Consider the following 20,017-nt stretch of genomic DNA (forward strand, 5'->3'; position numbering starts at 1 on the left):
TTAATAAATACAAAACAAATACTGGGCGTATACTTAATCTGCGGCCATTCCAAACCATTCCGCAACGGACAGGGCCCCAGATCGCATACACAAATCGCCGTTGGTTATTTTTGCTCTTTATGTCAAATGAAGCGTGCAAATGCCACAAACGCCCCCCAAAGCCTCGACATTAAATGCGCAGCCCCCTACAAACCAAAAATAAAAAGAACCAAAAGCAAAAGCAACAGCAACATGCGCTGCAGGCTATGTCCAAGGCCACCACAGGAGCAGGAGTGCGTGTGTGTGTCTAACAAGTGACCAAGGCAGACCAAAGACGACGCTGCTTGTTGATAAAGTCATCAGCTCCAGCAGCGACAACCACAACAAAACGAAAAAAGAAATCGATAAACAAAATAAAAGCAAAGCAATAAAAAAAAATTTTATTTAATTTGGTCCGACCAGAAAAAGAAGAACAAAAAATAATACAAAAGGAAAACAAAAACGGAAAAACTGTGTGGAAAATCGTTTGGAATGCGATTTCAGTTTGTTCGTCTTCATCTCCAGTTTCCGTACCATTTGCTCTTCAACCCAAATGTTGAAATAATTTATGCCTTTAAGCATACACTCAGCGAAAAGGCGGAACCTCACAAAAAGGCCCAGAGATCTGTAAGCTGGAATAGCTTTGTCTAAACTAAGCAATTTCAACTTACAGTTTCCAAAGGACCATGACAATGACAATGATGTAAATGGAAAACTTTTGGTTTGCGAGTCTTTATTAAAATTATATCTATGTAGAGATTAACTAAATTCCATCAACTGTAATTTGTGTATTCCATAGATACATATTTAATTCATTAATTATTTATATAGATAGCAGCTCTAAATATTATTTTTATTCAGGTCGAGAGGGAGAGAGAGAGAGAGAGAGAGAGGAAAAGTCACAGCTGCTTGTTCATCTTTTAATTAGTTGGAAGCACGTGATGTCAATTGTAAATTTAATTCAAATTCCATTAGGCTTAACCAAAATTAATCAAGTGGTTGTACGATTGTGTGTGTGTGTTTACAATTTATGATGCGCATCAAAAAAAAAAAAAAATTAAATAAATATAATAGAACTATAAATTAAATTAGTGCGCAATGTTTAATAACAAATAACTCACTGGCTCAACATAAAAAGTGCAAAAAAACAAAGAGGAAACTGCAATTGCAGCTATATTCTACACAAACAATATGAATTATGCATATGCACATGGCAAACGTGCAGAAGGCCACACCGTGCCAACACGCATGTTCTGTGTGTTGTTTTTGTTATTGTTTATGGGCATGTTAAGCGCTGGTAGGGGGGCTCATAATCGAATTAGTTGCAATAAAGCACAAAATTAATTTCCGCTCTGCATGCCGCAAGCCGCAAAACATAAGCATGAAAATGTAATAGAAATAATGACTAGATGGCGCTGAAAAGTAGGCAACATATAAAATGATACGTTTGACCAGTTGGCATTTACAAAGGGATTTATTTATTTTGCTCCCTTTTCTCTTCTCTCTTTTTATCGCTCACTTTCTCTCTCTCTTTCTCTTTCCCACACTGACTCTCGATTTACTTCTTCCAGGACATAAAACCTAGCTGCCTGGCGCTTTAATGGTCATCAGTTTTGCATTGAAAGTGAAAAAGGAAATCATAATAAAGAATGCAGCATAAAGGGATAACGACATAAGCGGGCGATATATGTATGTATGTATGTATAGAGTATATAGAAAACGAATACAAATGGACTAAAGGAAAATTGCCAGAGCTGGGCTATTCAGCAGCGGCAATGGCAACGGCAACGGCAGCAAACCAAAACCACACACAGAACAGATAAAACCGATTGCCTGCGATACGAGCTGTAAATAAACAGGCCGAGAATGTGTGAGGGATATGAAAATGGGACTGGCAATGGCTCTACCACTGCCACTGCCACTGGAAAGGGAGCCATGCCATGGGTTTTAAGGTATGGATATATAATACATACATACATACATAGAATGGAAGCAAAACAATGCTGAATGCTGGCATCTATGCATATACATACAAACACAACCATGCACACTAAAACGCACATACAAAATTCAATTTTACTAGCAGACGCTTTTGTCTGTGCATTATGTGGCACAGCAATGGCAGCAGCATCAGCGGCAGCATATTTATGCCAAAAAAAAGAAGAAGCAAGCCTTGGCATGCCTAGCATAGATCTTTTTACATACATACATATATAAGCAAACTTGTGCAGAGTACCAAGTCTTGCCATATTTGTAAAATTCTATGGCATACTTTCCAGCGCACAGGCACTGAGAGTTGAGTTTGTTGAAAAGTTTGAAGTGTGTGTCGATTGCATGAAAAATGCCTTTACCTAACTTACCACTTGGATCTTTGTTAGTCTGGCAAATGTATTGACTGTTTCTCGTCAGCCTCTCTTACTTTTTCTTTTGTTTCTTTATCTCCTATGAGTTAATGGGCAAATCTCTAAGGGACACATATGCAATATTTCTTAAGTCTCTCTTTGTTGCTGCTGCTATTGCTATTGCACGCTTCATCAGTCGATAGCTTGGCTTTAAAATCCACCAGGCAGCAGTTAAAACTTTTGGCCAACGACCAAGTCACTCAGAATATATGTGCGTGTGTGTGTGTGTATGTTTGTAAGTGTATGTGTGTGTTAGTCCCTTATGCCCCAAAGTGCTATTACTGAAATTGAAGACATCTATAAGTTGCCCCTTTTTTTCTTCTTCTACTTTGCCATTGACGGCTGCTCTTCTTCATTTTCATCTATATATCTGCATACATACATATGTGCGTGGGACTGCTGTTGTTGTCATTGTTGTTGTTGCTGTTGTTGGCAACGCTTTTATGGTAATGAGCTCACATTACAAGCAGCAACGAAGAGCAAAATATTTTGACGCTTCTCCCATTTGTAGCCCCACTCTTCGCCACTCCTGTCCCAAAAACTAAGAAGAAAGAGCAAAGTTGCCCACCAACTTTCACTCGGCTTATCACATGGCACAAGAGGAAAAAAACAAAAGTAACAAGAGTATGGGTAAAAGAGGTCGCATTCCATATTAAAGTATCTGCAGCATGCAAAATGTTTATTTCCGTCATTTGACTCAAGCTCGAAGGCAGCCTTTCGTTTTTCTTTCTCCTGGCTTGAAAGCAACTCACTAAGCAGTGTGTAGGGCAGGGCCAGGGCACAGGACTATATCATAGAGGGCATGGGCTGAGTCTGGGGCCTGGCACTAGGGGCTGGGGCAAGTCTTTCATGTTTTGTCTCGCGTTTTGTTTTGCTTTTTGCATTGTAAGCCCAGTCACACTCACCGACGCAGTCTGGTCTTTGCTTTGCTATGGTCTCGACTGGTCTGAACCACGCCCACGCGGCGCGTTTTCCTCACACCTCTTAGTTAAAGGTCTGCGCGTTTCATTTGCGCCTCCTTTTAACAAGAAAAAAAAAACAAAACAAAAAAATCTTGATGTCGTGTGCTCATTTTTTCCGCTTTTTGCTACTGCTGCTGGCTTTGCCATTGTTTTTATTATTGTTGTTGCCACTTACATACCTCCGCTCTGCCCCTCCCACACGAAACGTCTTTGTTATGTTTTGTATATTTCCTACGCCCTCCCCCAGCCAAAACCAACTTGATCCCAAGGACCTTGAACTCAACTTGCCAACGGCGCTAACGAGTACCAGCAGCAGCAGTAGCAGTCGCAAAAAAAAAAAGCAGAAAATAATTCAAAGAGTGGGCTGCGAATATTTCATATTTATTTTTATGTACTCGACCGGGGCCAAGTGCTCGTAAGCCATAAAGAATTCTGAGTGGGCAAAAAAAGTTGTGCACACGCATTACGCATGATTTACTTTAGACTTTTAATTGAATTTAATGAAAACTGCATATAAGTACAAACACGTGCATACACACACACACACACACACACACCTCTATTATTGAATATAACAACAATTAAAGTAGTTGAAACTAAACTTGCCTGGTTTAGAGATTCATTTTCATTTTGGTAATTTTTGTGTGTGTGTGTTGTTATGTTGTTATTTGTGAGTTTGTGTGTGTGTGTGTGTGTGTTATTTTCTATGTAAATCAGCATTATAAATTCCTGAAACTAGTATAATAAAAACATGCACGACTGAACAGAGTAAGGAAAAAGTCGAAGTGGCAGACAGAAGAAGATAAAGATAACGAGGGAAGCATTTGTATCTATAGATATACGCTTGGCAGGATAAATTTCAAATTTTTTCTTTTTCCTTTTTTTTTTTTTTTTTTGGTTTGCAAACAAACACACCAAGTGCGATTTATACATAATTATGTATATACCAAAACATATATATGTATGTATACACATTTGAAATGTGGGTATCTTATACGGGTGTGTATGTGTGTAGGTATTGGCTCATTGAAGCAGAAGCAAGAAGCAATTTAACAAACAGCCACAGACAACAAAAGAAACATTTTATTTTTCACTTGGAGAAATTTGCGTAAGTAAAAGAAATTCTAAAGACAATATAACTTCAAGGCAAGTCAGTGACATGGTCGTTCTCTCTCTCCCTATCTCTATCTCATCCTTTATCCCTATCTCCCTTGGTCTGTGTCTGTCGTTTGTTATCTTACTGTTTACTTTTTGTTGCTTATTAGACATATCTATCTATAGTTCTGATTTGAATAGAAAATCTGCATTAAGCTGTAAAACAACATCATGGATTATTTTTTCTCAAATTTAAATTTGGCCGCCTAAATATTTTCTAAGATGATTTTGGTCTTAGGACATCTTTATATTCTACTAGAGCAAAATCTTAATTGTATTCTATGTACTTTACTTACTCTATATAGATTTGATATATCTAAAGGATTTTATGTATGTTATCTAATTTGTCATAATATTGCAATAACCGAACAACAAATTTTTGTAATTCAGCCTAAGCAAATCCATTAAATAAATATAGTTAAGGATGGCTGACACTTTGCAGCAACTACAATTTGTCTAATAATTAGCATTCAATTTGTTATTATTATACACAGTTTAAAGAGAATTTACAAACTAATATTTTATATATGGAAGAAGAGCTCTAAAGGTTTAATTGTTTCACTACCAATTACTGGTCCAAACGATTTAATTTTCTTAATGACGAACAAGTACAATTAACTAAATTTAACTATCGAAAGAATGAACAAATGCCAGCACAAGGACAATAAGGTGAGCAAATATGTAGTTAAATTTTCCTTTTAAGAATTTTCATTGAACACAATTTGATATTTAAACAAAAGATTCTGGAATATTTAGATAAATAGATAAATCATTTGTTATGTACAATATATGAGAATCCAATTAGGACAATTCCAGTGTCAAAGGACTTTTTTCTACTTACTCAAACTTTTCAATGCAAGTCACAGAGACAATACAGAAGAATATTTCATTTCCATAGTTGTAATAGAACGGTTTCAATAAAAAAGAAGAAGAAAACAAAACGATGGCAAGCAAGACAAAAAGTAAACTAGAAGGAAAGCAGATAAGGATATAAGGAACATATCACACACACACACACACACAAGCACTTACACACTAATACACTAGCATAGCTAAGAGAAAGAGAGCAATAGAGGGTAATTCTTAGTTAACGAGCAAGCAAAACGTATTCACGCTTTACTTAATCCCCCTAGGGACCCACTACACCAGACTTGGCCATGCTGGTCTCCAGGATCCTGGTTCTATTTGTTGTCCTGATTCAGAGTCTCCGAATAAGTGTGTGTGTGTTGGTGTGCTAGTGTTGATATTGGTGTTGGTGTTGGCATTGCTGTGTACTTAGGACCCAGGCAATGCAGTTAGCTAGTGCCTCTCTCTATGGTCATACTCATTTTGGGCCTAATTGTGGGCAATTACTTTTTGCTCGGCTAATAAAAACGTTAGAGATATTTGCGTATTTTAACTAATGATTTTCTGCTTAGACCTAAATATACAACACAGTCAACATTTAAGTGACCCAGTTAAGAAGGCTGACTATCTATCTGTCTGTAACTTTTCCTTACTCACACAAACACACACACACACACTCAATTATAGGGACATGTCGAACATTTTAGTCATTATTAATTCAATTTTGGTTGCTAATACATTGTTTTGTTCTCCTTTTCTTTTGCTCTTTGGTGGGTGTGTGTGTGTGTTTGTGTGTAAGGTACAAATCTTTGACACAAAACTTTGGCTCTTAGCATAATTAGTTGGCCATATTCAATAATTAAAGACAATTGCTATGAGAGAATCTAATATACCGCAAATCAACTGATGGCAGGCAAGGAAATGATCAGAGTCAAAGAAAATCGAATTAGATATTCTCCCCTCCATCCAAACCAGCAGCTGGGACAACCTTCCCAAATCAATCAATTATAATTGATTGTATTTCGATTGGTAATCGATTCCACTACGCCAACAATTAAGTCACATCCCCTTCCACTAACATCTGCCCCTTCTCTCTCTCATCTTGGTCTTAATTTGTTAAAAGGAAGATGTAATTTTAATTGGCTATTTAACATTTTGCAGTGAGAGCATTGTAAATGTTTATGAGCCAGTTTAATTGGATTTACCCCGCAAGCAAGTCATAAAATGTCTTTAACTAGACTAAGTCAATGGGCATTACAATTTGTAAGCCAGTTTTTGTCTACCCACACCTTTTCCTTCTCTCTCTCTCTCTCTCTCTCTCTCTATTTATTTTTAGATGGCATTTACTTGAAGATATTTTCAAAGAGAAAACGTTTGCAGAAAATAAGTCAAATAATTTGTGGAAAATGATTGAACAGACAGAAGCAACTTTTGCATTTTATGCTCATGAAGTTTGCCAACCAATCGCAACCAATGCGGGTCTAAAAATACTCCCATAGATAAGCCCAAACCCTCTTTAAAAAGCACAAAGAAAAAAAACGAAAAAACGAGAAACGGAATTGGAAAATTAAAAGTTGGCCAAAACTCGGAAAATGCAATAAGAAGTCTACAAAGCAAAGCACCAACCAAAAAAAAAAAAATAAAGTAGAGAACATTGAAATTATGCCAAGCTCAGCAGCTAAACGAGAGTAGAGATTGAATAAAATATTAAAATTGCTTCAACTCAAAATTCATGACTATGCTGATTTTTTTTTCTCCTTTTTTTTAGCCTTCTGATGTTCCCGTTGTTCCGAATGTGTGTGAGTGTGTATTGCAAGTGGCTTGTGCCTTAGATTACTGGCCACATATGGTTGAATGAAAATAGAACTCATAGAATTTGGGGTAAACGTGACATCATCGGGCTATACACAAATATTCTAATGAATAAAAATGAATTTAAAAAACACAGCTAGCTACAGAAGGGGATAAAGCCAAAAACAAAGATCTAAAAGAAATGAGGAATTTTAGTACCCCGAATAACAAATACTTTTAGTTACGACCAAACAGATATTTTCTCATTTAAATAGATTAAGCAATTAAAACATTTTAAGTGTCCTTAGCAGTTGAGCTTAGGGAAACGAATGCAGTATTATATAGAAAGAAAAATTCCTATAACATACGGGGTCTATAAAAATCTGTAAAATTTTTAGAGTCCCTGCTAATCTCTTTAGCCTGCCACAAACATATTTTGCTTTGTCTTGATAGCAAGTGAAAACGTTAAGAAAATTGAACCATAATTTCTGCATTATCAAGGCTAATGACATTTTCACTATAATAATAGCATTCCTCCAACCACTGCTGAGTAACTTTTGTATGGACTCTTGGAAAGAGTAGAAGAGAAGAGCAAATAAAATATCAAGAAAAAGAGTCAAATTCTCAGACATCAGGCTGCCAGCCAGTCTACGCCAGTCAACCAAACTCATAACTAAATGGCAAACTTACATGTTCTTGTCCTACCAAATCAGTCGTGTTTTTTTGTTTTGCTCTGTCTGCCTGCAGCAGAAGCCGAAGTAGAAGCTAGAAGCTTCTTCTGTGGTAATCCTTTATTTAAATATTTTCTCTTTGTTTCTATGTGCCATTTTTTGTGTGACACTGTTTGTGAGTGTGTCTGTATATGTTTTTATTTGCTAATGCTTGAAGATGTTTTTGCATAAATAACTATGTGAACATGACACACAGATATGGTCGAGAGATATAGTCACATACTGGGGCAAAAACCTCTTGAATTGCCATTTGACTCACACACAATCAAATTAAGTAAAACAAAGAAAAACAAATTTCGCAATATTTTTTTAAGGCTTGTTTGTTTTGAATTGAAAATGTTTTCTTGACTTTTTGTCTTCGATTGAACTTCAATGGGTCTCGGTTTCAGCTCCGATTTCAGCTATGATTAATGTTTCATTGCAATACTGTTGCTGCTCATTACTAATTACATGAAGGCGTCAAACGAAGCCAGCCATAATGAATACCCTCAAGAGGCACTGTGAGTGTCGCCACGAATTTGTGTCAACGTCCAGACAGCAACATGGCCAACAGACATGGCGAAAACGAAATGTGGGAAAGATATACAGAGACCAAAAGCCAGACGCGGCCACATTTTGCATGTTAAATCCTCAAGGTGATGAAATGCTTTTTACAAGTTCGAGCCTGTTGCTAAATAAATGGCGTTGACATAGGCCCTAAAAGCCACGCCCAAATGTGCGTGTTTTGTTCGCCTTTACGAATATGTATGTATATCTCTGCGTTTGTGTGCGTGTGCAGGCTTTCAAATATCAAATTCACATTAATTTTGACATCGAAGCGGAAATACATTTAATTGCTTTCTAGGCTAAAGCAGTCAGAACACTATGACACATGGCTGACTCTAGATGACTGGCTGGCTAGATGGCTGGGCTGGCTGTTTGGCTTGTGTCCTAGTCCCAAACCGAATTGCTGGTCTGTCAGGCGTCAGTCTGTCCCTTTTTACTTGTCTCACGTTGACGACGCTAACGACGACTTTTGCCATTAGCACCGCCGTCGCGTATCTAAGGGGAATTCACATACAAATATTTGACAATGGCTTTTCTTAGCAATTTTCATGTGTTTCCATTCTGTCATTTTCATTAACAAGCAGCCAAATTAGAGGAGACGACAAGCAAAGAGGAAGTAATACCATATATAGTAGGAGTCTCTCTTATCTTTTCATATTATAGAGTGTGTGTGTGTGTGTGTGCGTTTTAGGGGGTGTTTGAGTATGTATGCAAAGCTCACTTGTGCGGTTCCTTTGCCATAATCACATTGGGTTTGTTTATGGCACGTAACCAGGCAAAATAATTATACGGCCCAAAGCAAACCTTGCGGATTTTTGATTAACTCTCACATAACAAAGCCAGTTAATTCTAGGTAAATATTTTAGTTCCCAAATATTGAATAATCCTTAAACCATAAATATGAGAATGAGCAATAAAAATTGTAGCTTAAATTTTTTCTTTACAATTTCACCAAATCTCTATTCTAAATTTTTTGTTTAAACGTAGGCTTCTAGATTTTAAATGAATTTCATCTAGGGATAAGCGGAGATGGCAAATCGATTCCTTTCAGTTTGTATTCCTTTCCTAGGTATAATTAACTAGATTGGTTCTTAGAAATCAAAAACCTCCAAAACTATCATTATTAAGCGATTCTTGGGAATTCCCAATTAAACAGAATAACTTTTTTGAAGTTTTAATTGCAGACAAGTTAAGCCAAAAGTATTATCCTATGCATATCACCTGTTGCAATTCGTAATTAGAGTCGAAATTCATAAAGTTAACAACAAAAGAATTTGTAAACAAATGAAAATGAACAAACCTGAAACGTTTTAAGCAAGAAACACATTTTGTATTAAGGAAATTCAAAGCTATGAGAACAGCAAACAGCTTATCTAACAATTTGGTTACTACTCTGTAATTTGAATTAGAAAACAGCAAAAAGTAGAAATGCTTATCTCCAATGTGTCTGAGTATGACAGGCCACCAGAAATTCAAACAAAGTCACGTCAAGACACAGCTTGCCGTTGGGTCTAGAAATGCGCCAAGAACCCAAAAACCGACAGCAGCAAAACTTTCAAATCCCCCATAAATAAGCGAAAGGTAAAATGGGCCAAAACAAAACAAAAAAAAAAAAAAAAAAGGAAGAGAGAAAAGTCGAAAGTAAAAGTCACATTATACACGTGTCATACTCACATGCGAGATGGCTCCAGCTTTAGCTTGAGATTCAGCTTCAGTATCAGCATCAGCTTAAATGCATCCAAGTCCGCTAGGATGACAGATTTCTGCCTGCTTCTTTGCTCTAGCACCTTACCTATGTGTATACACACTGGATTTCTTGGGGATATTTTTGTTGTTTGGTGATAATGGGTGGAAAGTGTCTCACAGAATTGGCTTGTTGCGGTTTTTCTTATTCATTTTTTGGTGTGTGTTGTTGTTGCTGTTGTTGTTGTTGTTGCTTGTTTAGCGTTGTCGTAGTCAAGGGAACTTTGTCACGGCAATGACACCTTGTCTTATAAGTCAAGCACTACACACAAGTAGATGGGTATACATATAGACATACACACACTAGCACACCTAAAAGGACTAGAACCCCGTGCGTACGGAGGATGTGACGTTAGATGATACGATTTGGGTCAAAGTGCTAACAAAACAGTAATGCAATGGTACATGGCACAGTTGTCGTAGTTTTCTGTTGCCGCTTCACTCGATTTGACTCGCCTTGTTCGATCTCCCGGCTGGTCTTTTTTGTCGTCGTTTCCGTTTCCGTTTTCACTTTCCGTATTTTTTTAACAATATTTTTTTCTTTTCGTTGTTGTCACTGACTTTTTGCAACGTTGCTTTCACACGCTTTCACAGAGAATGCGTTTTTAAGGATAACTGGGAAGCCGCAACTTGACTTGACTTGACTGACTTGGCCCTAAATCCACACACACACACACACACACACGCACAACCACGCGCTCGTGTACACTCAAGCACTCAATGCTGGCCTTAGCCTTTGTTTTGGGGCTTGTTTAACTTATGATTTCTTCTCAAAAAAACTTCCAACGCACTTTTTTTTGGCCGCCGGCAATTCGTCACTCATCTCATATTTTATTATCCTTTATGCTTTCCTCTTCCGTTTTTGGAAATTATTTTTTTTTTTTTTGCCTTTTTGGCGACCTTCTGTTATTGTTGTGATTATTTGTTGTTGTCGTTTCTTTTTGCTGTTGTTATTTTTAGTCGCTGTGACTCTGATCGGATAGAAGCGTTAATAGTTTCCGTAGTGAACAGTTTTCAACGAGTATACGAAGTGAACTGAAAAGCAAACCAAACATCCTGCTGCCACAACTTCGTCCTAGTGTTCGTCACTTAACTGGAAGCGAAACTCCATGCCAAGAGGCCTGCGCAATCTGGCAAAGAGAGAAACAAAAAGCTTTTTAGCCAAAACGTGAAAGCTTTTAGGTCAGTTACACGAAGAGAACTGGGCAAGTGCGCCAACAAGTTAAGAGAAATTTGTTTAACAAAGAGCAAATCTTGGCATTCAAATTCGTTTAGCCCTCAAGATTTGGCGAATTTGTGTCACTTGGCTAAAGACTCCTTCCACATGCAGCAGCCAAATAAAAAGAGTCACAAAAGAAACAGAAATGCTAATGACAGATTTCAAATCGCAAGGAATTGAACCTGTAATGGGCTAGATGACTAGATGAAGCCATGGATGTGAGGAGTACGTGATGGGGAGGGGTTCCAACAAGCGGCCTAAACTTTTGCGGTAGCCACACACACACGCACACAACGTGGTCGGTACATTTAGTTGGTTGGGAGACAATCCAGAAGTAAACTCTGACCGCAGAGCTGACAGGGACAACTATTGCTCTGGCAGCATCCGGCAGATGGAGGGTAAAATGTTTGCCTTTGCCCACATGCCACATGCCGCATGCCGCTTGTCGTTTTCCATTAGACGACCAACCTCAATGATTTCTTACTTACAACTCGCGCGCTCGTACAGAGACATGAACTCATTCTGTTCTACCGCCACCACCACCACCACCTCGTCCTAGAGGCTAACCGACCGCAGGACGCATAATCGCATTCGTATTGTTGGTTGTTCTCTTCCTCCCTCTCACTTACTCGCTATTCCTCTCTCGCTCTTTCGCTGTGTGAAATATATGTGTGTGTGTGTGGGTAGAAAAAGTTCAGGAAATTGCTTTTGCATGAGCAGGTCGTAAAGCGGAAGCCGCGGCGATTGCAAAAGAATTGAGCCAAAGTGAAGCGAAATGTCTACAAACTACTCAATTGCTAGTTAATCTTGAAGAACAACTAATTAGTTGGTTAAGCAAACTAACACAAATTTAAAAATTTCTTCACAAAATTTGTAGCAACTATTTATATAAAGTTTTTGTATCGTCGTTGCTTGATCCTCGTGCTTTTGCATGTTTTTCAGTCATTCAGTCAACGGTCAATATGCTCAATTCCTAGCACTTTGACCTCATTCAACTTTTGTCGTCATTCGAAATGATTTCGTGTCTGACACGCCCACCTCTTTTCCACCCGCCTTTCCCCATCCTAACCCACCTCACAACAACAACAACAAACTCTGCCATTTCGACACTATCAGTGTAATGTTTTGTAGTTTCTGTTGTTGTTATGTTTGCTTGTTCGCCCTTCTGTTTCCCACCCCGCCTTGTCTCGAATTCAATTGAAAAATGTTGCCTACTTTTTTGTGCTGTCAGAGAGAGCCAAAGGACATAAGGTAAAACAAAAACGTAACACAGATGGGCAGGAAACAAAACTGTTAACCCTAAAGCAAGGATAGGTCAAACAGAGACACATATATTAAATGAGTAAGCATAATATTTATTTGGTAATTGGAATTCTATGTATTTAACCTCGGGGTAGTTCAATAACAAACATTAAAGACTATGGTTTTTTTTTTTTCCAATTTGAAACATCAAAAGACACTGTCAGAGACATGCCAAATAGCAATCACATAAAAGGGTAACCAACTGACATACGGTCGAGGCCATTAAGAAATCGACAAAGCAGCATGACTTGTATGAAACAAAAGTTCTATGTATATGTATATTTATGTTGTGTATACAATGTGTGATTGTATGTGATTAATATTTTGAGCCTGCTAATTAAAAGACAAAAGGGTGGAGCAGCATATATGTATGTCCTTGAGAGAAGTGATATTACATGTTTGTTCTACAATTCAAAGCCACTAAAAGGCATCAACGAAATATACATTACTCATCATCTCGAACTAGGTATGCAAGATATGAGAAATTGTAAATTCTTTTGGTAGAAAAGGACTTTTTATTTATATTTTGTTAAGGAAAAGACTATAAACAATTAGGAAAACTGTTATTTGCTTTAGCTAAGCTCTCTAAATACTTCATCTCTAGAAGAAAATAAAAAGCGTATCCAAGTATCGTCTTAGTTATAAATTCAAAATCCTTCGGTATGTTTTCTGAATGGGTTTTGCTTACTAAAGTATTCATAACTAGCAATTAATGCAAAATTAACCAGTAATTTTGCTATGGAAACTAAAATTGCAGTCAATTGGCATGCCAAAAAGTGAGTACTTCTGCTTAGGGATATGTATGTATGTTGCTGTTGAACAATGAAATCAATTCAATTGCAACATGCAGGCAAACAAAGAGACAGACAAACAGACAGGAAGACCGACAGATCGACGTATAGACGTATAGACCGACCTGCATACATGCCCGTACATATTGGAATTTGTATTAGATAGCTGCATATACACACACACACTCATGCACAATATATTTGCAGGCAATCACCATGCCCTAGGTGCCCGCTTTATTGTAGCCATTCCACACAAACACACAGACACACAGAAACACTCACATAATGTAGGTCTATTAAATCAATTTCGGTTGTTGCTCTTTTGTACTACTTTCACTGCCATACAAAGGCACCTATTGCTGGTTGCCTTCTTCATAGCTGACAGGCAACATGGGGCCGATGTCTGAGCAAAAGTTTATATCTAACTCACTGAGTTGCCTGGTTGGTTGGCTGACTGACTGACTGAATGACTGACTGACTAGGCATGCAATATTTAAACAGGCAGCAGAAAGGGGAAACATATTGTGTGTGTGTATTGTATGTGTACTCACAAAATTGTTATGAACTTCAAATATTGACAGTGCGAAACAAATTACCTGATTACATTTAGGTCAAGCCATTTCTTTTTTTTTTTTATTTTGGTGAGACCTTTTCGCGTTGCTGTTGTTACTGGCACCAAAGCGACACTAAATGTTGATGTGTTGTTGCTGCTGTTGCTTCTCCTTTGTTTGTTTGTGTGTGTGTGCGTGTTGTCTCAGGGGCCACACAGACAGAAAATAATTAAAAGTTTGTTGTATGAATGTCTAGCTAGTTGTTGTTTATTTGTATATGTATGTATATGCACACATATCACTGGTTGTCTCTGTGTATGTGTGTGTGTGCGTTTTATGCGCGCATTTTTTTTAACTTTTTATTTTTTTGCTTGCCCCTTTCAACATTTTGAACGACCTTGTAAGTTAACAATTTGGGGCACTCGCTTGCTCACTCGCACTCTGTCGCAATGTTTACAAAATAATAATGGCATTTACGACCCTGGTCCTGTTGCCCTCTCACATGCACAGGGACACACACACACACACACTTACGCCATGTGTGTTTGTGTGTGTTTGGCAGTGTGTATTTGCCTGAGGGTCGTCGCCTGCTGTCTCTGTTTGGGGAATTCTTTTTATTATAATTTTTATTTGCCGCATTTACAGAGCACAAGCAAAAGTAACTCATCAAAATGCATTTAAATGACACACGGGAAAAAAACCAAAAAGCAAAAAAAAAAAACACAGGGAAAGCATAATAAAAATAAAAAAAAAATATATAAAATGGAAAACGACCCAAAAAAAAAAAATTATAATTATTCCAAGAACTTTTAAAACAACAAATAAATGAAACATTTGATGTAAAAACAATTTAATATTCGATTAAAACTTGAGCCAACTTTACAGACGAGAATTTATAATAAAGGGAAACAAAGTTTAACTGAAGCCCAGCAACAATGACAAAATCAATACATTACTTGGAATTCGAATCTCGATTAAAACATGCAGTCCCCACATATGACTTTGTTTGGCTTTTATATAAATATTTTTACAAAAGAAATTATCATTAGAAGAAAAGGAAAGGACACTATGAATCAGCGCCTGTTTCATTTGTAGGCTTCTTTTTTAAGGTTTTAACTTATTCTTGTTTGTTTTTCTTTTTGTGAAATCTGGATTTGTTTGGTATCATTCTGTTTTGTAAAGAAAGAATGCAATTTAGAAACAATTCCACGAAAGATAACCATTTAAAAATTCATTTAAAGCAAAATACACACTTTCAATTGTTCAAGATAGAGATTTAAAGAGCAAAGGTGGCAAATTAACTATTTTGTTGGTCCGAGCTGGTGTAAAATAAAGTCTTTAAAAGACAGAACCAGTTTTATAGTTTTACAGACTGCCATATCAGTTAAAGCAGTAACATTTTCAACTAATGCCACAAAATGTTTGCAAGGTAATTCGTCCAATACGAAAGTTAATAAATTTTAATTCCAATTTCTCTTCAATGAGATTAGCAAGCCTTCCAAGTCTTTATTAATATGCTAAGGCGATGGATGATTTCAAATTGCCTATGTCGATGATATTGCGGACAAGCTGCAAAACATTTGGGTTACTTAAACTAATCAAAATTTATGTGGGTTATTCGTCTGCTACTGCTGCTACTTTAACATAACGCACAGAATGAAAAAGAAACACACTTCGAGACAAGAAATATGCGAGTGCACGGCTGCTTTAGGCCTAACAGCGTTGCCCACTTGACGTTAACTCCATTAATTTGCGACATATCAAAAACAGATTGACACTCGCTACACTATATATGTATAGAGCTGTGTGTATGTTTATGTATGAATGTTGTATGTGTGTGTGTGTGATGACATCCTTCTCAAAAGGTTGCGTTGTCGTCGTCGTCATCGTCGTGTGCGGTCATGTGTGAGTGCTTCGTCAGGTGTTTCTCCCCGCTGAACCAACCGAAATGTGTGTAAGCAACTGCAAACCATGTTCTTTTTCGCACACACACGCAAACACAACTCGACTGCGCAGCTTGGCATTAATTTCCGTTAATTAAAATAAATACGTCAAGCGATAATAAATGACACAGCGTTTGCTTGCTTGCCGTTTGGTAGTTGCCAACTGAAAGTATTAAATGCAAACCAACCCAATGAGAAGCGCAAAAGGCTCACACACACGCGCCGCCGCCAACTGCAATTAGTTGACATCCTACCGAAATCCACCAACCGCCCAACAGCCACCCAACTAACCAACACAGGAACTTATCAACCCACAACGACCCACAAAGACCAAGGAGGCAGTGAGACAGACAGAAGCCAAAACGAAGTTGTTGCGCATTTTGGTGTTGCAATTAATGACATAATTGATCTGCCTTGGGGCCAAAATTAATTTCTGCCGTAGACAGCTCATAGATTGGTGGACTGTGGCTCTGGCATAAATTCTATTCAAAATTTTCCTAACATATCAGCACGTAAGCTAGAGCTGTCAAGCTTAATATGTACAGTCTGGCCTGAGGTGAAATGGTGGTACAGGCAAATGCAGAGACAGAGGCAGAGGCAGAAAGCATGGCACAGGATGGAAAGGAGATGGAGTAGAAGAAGATAGCCAGGCCATGTGCAAATAGCTGAGGCAAACACACACAAATGTGTTTCGGCACATGCTCATATCTACCAAAGGTGCGACCTCTCTGGATCAGAAGCGTCAAGTAAGGGGCAGAGAAAAAAAAGAGACACTGAGCTAACGTACTCAAGTGTGAGAGCTCGTGTACAATGGCAAACAAAAGATTATCCTTGCCCTTACTTCACACGCCAGAAACTTGCCTTGGACCAGCTTGAACAGCAGGCAGCAGGGCCAGTACCAGTAGCAACAGCAGCAGCAGCAGCAGCACCAGCTGCTGGGCAGGTTTCTTCTTTGCTGCTGCTATTGAAACGGTTGCAGTAATGAAAAAAAATGTCAACTTGTAAGCAGAGACAGCAGTTGGAGAGGCAAGTAGCAGCAGGAGCAGAGAGCAGGCACTAGAGGTACATACAACAAAAGCGACAGCGACAACAAAACATGTGTCAAACGCCAGACATTCTGAGGAATATTAATAACACTCGGCGAAACATATTTTTCATTAAAGCTGCAAAGAGATGTCAAGCAAGCGATCCAAACAGATATGTGTACACAATATGTTGTGGAATTCTCCTGGATGTTGGCAACAGCTATTGGCCGGGAGCCACTGCCCTTGCTTTTGGGCTTTAAGCTGTGGCTTATGCCAAATCCACAGCATGGCAATAATGTAGTTATAGTGGGATAAGGTCATGTAGTCGATGGTTTTGCCTTGAAATTTTACTCTCCAGATAAGGCAAAACAATTAACTACTCCTGCTACTGCTGCTGCTGCTGCCCACGCTGCGTATGAGCAATATGGCTAATTGCTTTGCAATTTTCGTCAACTTTCCGTTTCATCATTTATGCAAAGCGGAAACTCGAACATGTGTAAATATGCGCCATTTAAAACTACACTTAACAAAAATTAAATACCATAAAGTGTAAAGATAAAACAATTTCTTTTGCCGAGAGGACAACCGCTGAAAAGTAGGCAACATTATTTACAAAATATGTAAAACGAAAAGGAACTACTTTTTAACAGGATACATAGGCAATTTGTTTGTTAAAGAGTAGTCTCCATCGTCTGCAGATGTCTTCGGTAATACCAAATCCTTGATCACCTTATTACTTAGCTAAACTATCACACTATTCTAATCCTTGGCATTTGAGAGGCATTTGAATGGCATAAATACTTAATTTAAAGACCGAAATTTATAAGAAATAAGTAAATAATTTAAAGTAAACAAGAATAAAATATTTCACATATTTGTTTTGTTTAATGTTTTCTATTTAAAAAAACTATCTAAATTAAAGCTAAAAACAATTGTTTCAGTGTGTTGCATAGTTGTAAAATATTAAATATAAATGTATATATATATTTGTAGGTATCCCAAAAAATGGCTGCCTGCACTTGCTGACTTTTGACTCTTGTTTAATTAAACATAACATCCTGGCACACACAAAAATTCTCAAGTGAATAATTAAACAACAACAAGAAGTAAAGCAAAGAAAAAAGAAAGAACATAAGAAAAAAAAACGACTGAAGAAAACTTAATGGAAACTTTTCGAATTAATTGAAAACTTCATCAAGGCACATTCTTGGACTCGGGCCACATATAAAAGCAAGTGTCGTCTTGGGTTCACACAAAACAAACACCAATACTGTCCTTAAAGATGGTCTTCGATTTGATACGACCAGCTCCATTGACCGAGCAAAAGCATTCCCGAGATGGCTGTATTTATCTATATCGTGCCATGAAGTTCATTGGCTGGATACCGCCCAAGGATGGAGTACTCCGTTATGTCTATCTCACCTGGACAGCGATGACATTGATTTGGTTTACCACATACTTGCCATTGGGTTTCTTGGGCAGCTATATGACCCAAATTAAATTGTTTACGCCCGGTGAGTTTCTCACCTCCCTGCAGGTGTGCATCAATGCTTATGGATCATCCGTTAAGGTGGCCATCACTTATTCGCAATTGTGGCGCCTGATCAAGGCTAAGGATTTGCTGGATAAAATGGATTTACGCTGCACCAGCATGGAGGAGAGAGAGAAAATTCATCGGGTAGTGGCTCGCAGTAATCATGCCTTTCTGATTTTTACATTCGTCTACTGCGGCTATGCGGGATCGACATATCTGAGTTCGGTGTTGAGTGGTCGCCCACCGTGGCAGTTGTATAATCCATTTATCGATTGGCATGATGGCACTCTTAAGCTGTGGGTAGCCTCTACTTTGGAGTATTTTGTTATGTCAGGGGCTGTATTGCAGGATCAGCTATCGGATACTTATCCTCTAGTCTATACACTAATTCTGAGAACTCATCTGGATATGCTAAAGGAACGCATTAGACGCCTACGGACAGATACTACAATGTCCGAGGATGAAAACTATGAGGAACTAGTCAAATGTGTTATGGATCACAAATTGATTTTAGAGTGAGTAGTCGACTGAAATGTGTATTTGTGAAGCCTATAAATGTAAACGTATATTTCCTTTTGTAGATTTTGTGCCCTCATCAAGCCTGTTATATCGGGAACAATCTTCACACAGTTTCTATTGATTGGCCTCGTCCTTGGTCTAACGCTCATCAATGTGTTTTTCTTCTCAGACATCTGGACTGGCATTGCATCCTTTATGTTTGTCATCACAATTCTGCTGCAGACATTCCCCTTCTGCTACACCTGCAATCTCATTATGGAGGACTGTGAGGCACTCACCCATGCCATTTTCCAATCGAATTGGGTAGATGCCAACGGCAGCTACAGGTCAACGCTATTGTATTTCCTTCACAATGTTCAGCAGCCCATCGTTTTTATTGCCGGCGGCATCTTTCAGATATCCATGAGCAGTAATATAAGCGTAAGTAATAGCCCAGACAGCAACGGAGAAGTAAAAGGGTTGCAATCTCAGTTGAGTTGTTTTTTTTTTCTTTGTGTCTGTGTCTTGCAGGTGGCCAAGTTTGCTTTTTCCGTCATAACCATCACCAAGCAAATGAATATAGCCGATAAATTTAAGACGGAGTAAACGGAATGGAGACATGAACAACTTATTTATCTACTTACACAAACCTATTGCATATAAATTGAAATATTGCATATAGTGCATAATGGATATAATCCATATATTTTATGATTTTTACAAAATTTATTGATAAATTAGGGAATAGTGCCAACAATAATTTTTTATTTTTATATCCTTGCACAGAAGCTGCGTCTTTGGTTACATTTGAAATATAAATATTCTTCATCTGTGTAAGAGTTCTTTGTAAAGAGTTTATTAATTCTATAGTCATTTTTTCTGAAGACTTTTTTACAAAATGCCATGTGCCATTATACCATGTCTTAAGCCGTGACTGTATTTGCGTCTAGTCCCTTTAAA

General features: G+C 37.9%; 2 protein-coding genes across 3 annotated transcripts in view; one reads left to right on the top strand and one right to left on the bottom strand.

Moving 5' to 3' along the window:
- Nucleotides 1–11,233, bottom strand: part of dpr12 (defective proboscis extension response 12) — a 101,666-nt gene extending 90,433 nt beyond the window's left edge. The window contains exon 1 of one of the 2 annotated variants that reach the window (XM_068290906.1): nucleotides 10,126–11,233. The gene's annotated coding sequence lies outside the window, so the exon portion shown is untranslated. The remainder of the gene's footprint in view (nucleotides 1–10,125) is intronic. The other variant, XM_068290907.1, reaches the window with a different exon arrangement.
- Nucleotides 11,234–18,302: 7,069 nt separating this feature from the next.
- Or42b (Odorant receptor 42b) lies at nucleotides 18,303–19,678 on the top strand. Its single transcript, XM_068290386.1, has 3 exons — nucleotides 18,303–19,074; nucleotides 19,141–19,498; nucleotides 19,589–19,678. Exons 1-3 carry the CDS (start codon nucleotides 18,308–18,310, stop codon nucleotides 19,661–19,663), a joined length of 1,200 nt encoding a protein of 399 aa, XP_068146487.1. The 5' UTR covers nucleotides 18,303–18,307; the 3' UTR covers nucleotides 19,664–19,678.
- Nucleotides 19,679–20,017: the final 339 nt, after the last annotated feature.

This window comes from Drosophila tropicalis, unplaced genomic scaffold, assembly GCF_018151085.1.
Source record: "Drosophila tropicalis isolate 14030-0801.00 unplaced genomic scaffold, ASM1815108v1 contig_593, whole genome shotgun sequence".
NCBI classification, from domain to species: domain Eukaryota; kingdom Metazoa; phylum Arthropoda; class Insecta; order Diptera; family Drosophilidae; genus Drosophila; species Drosophila tropicalis.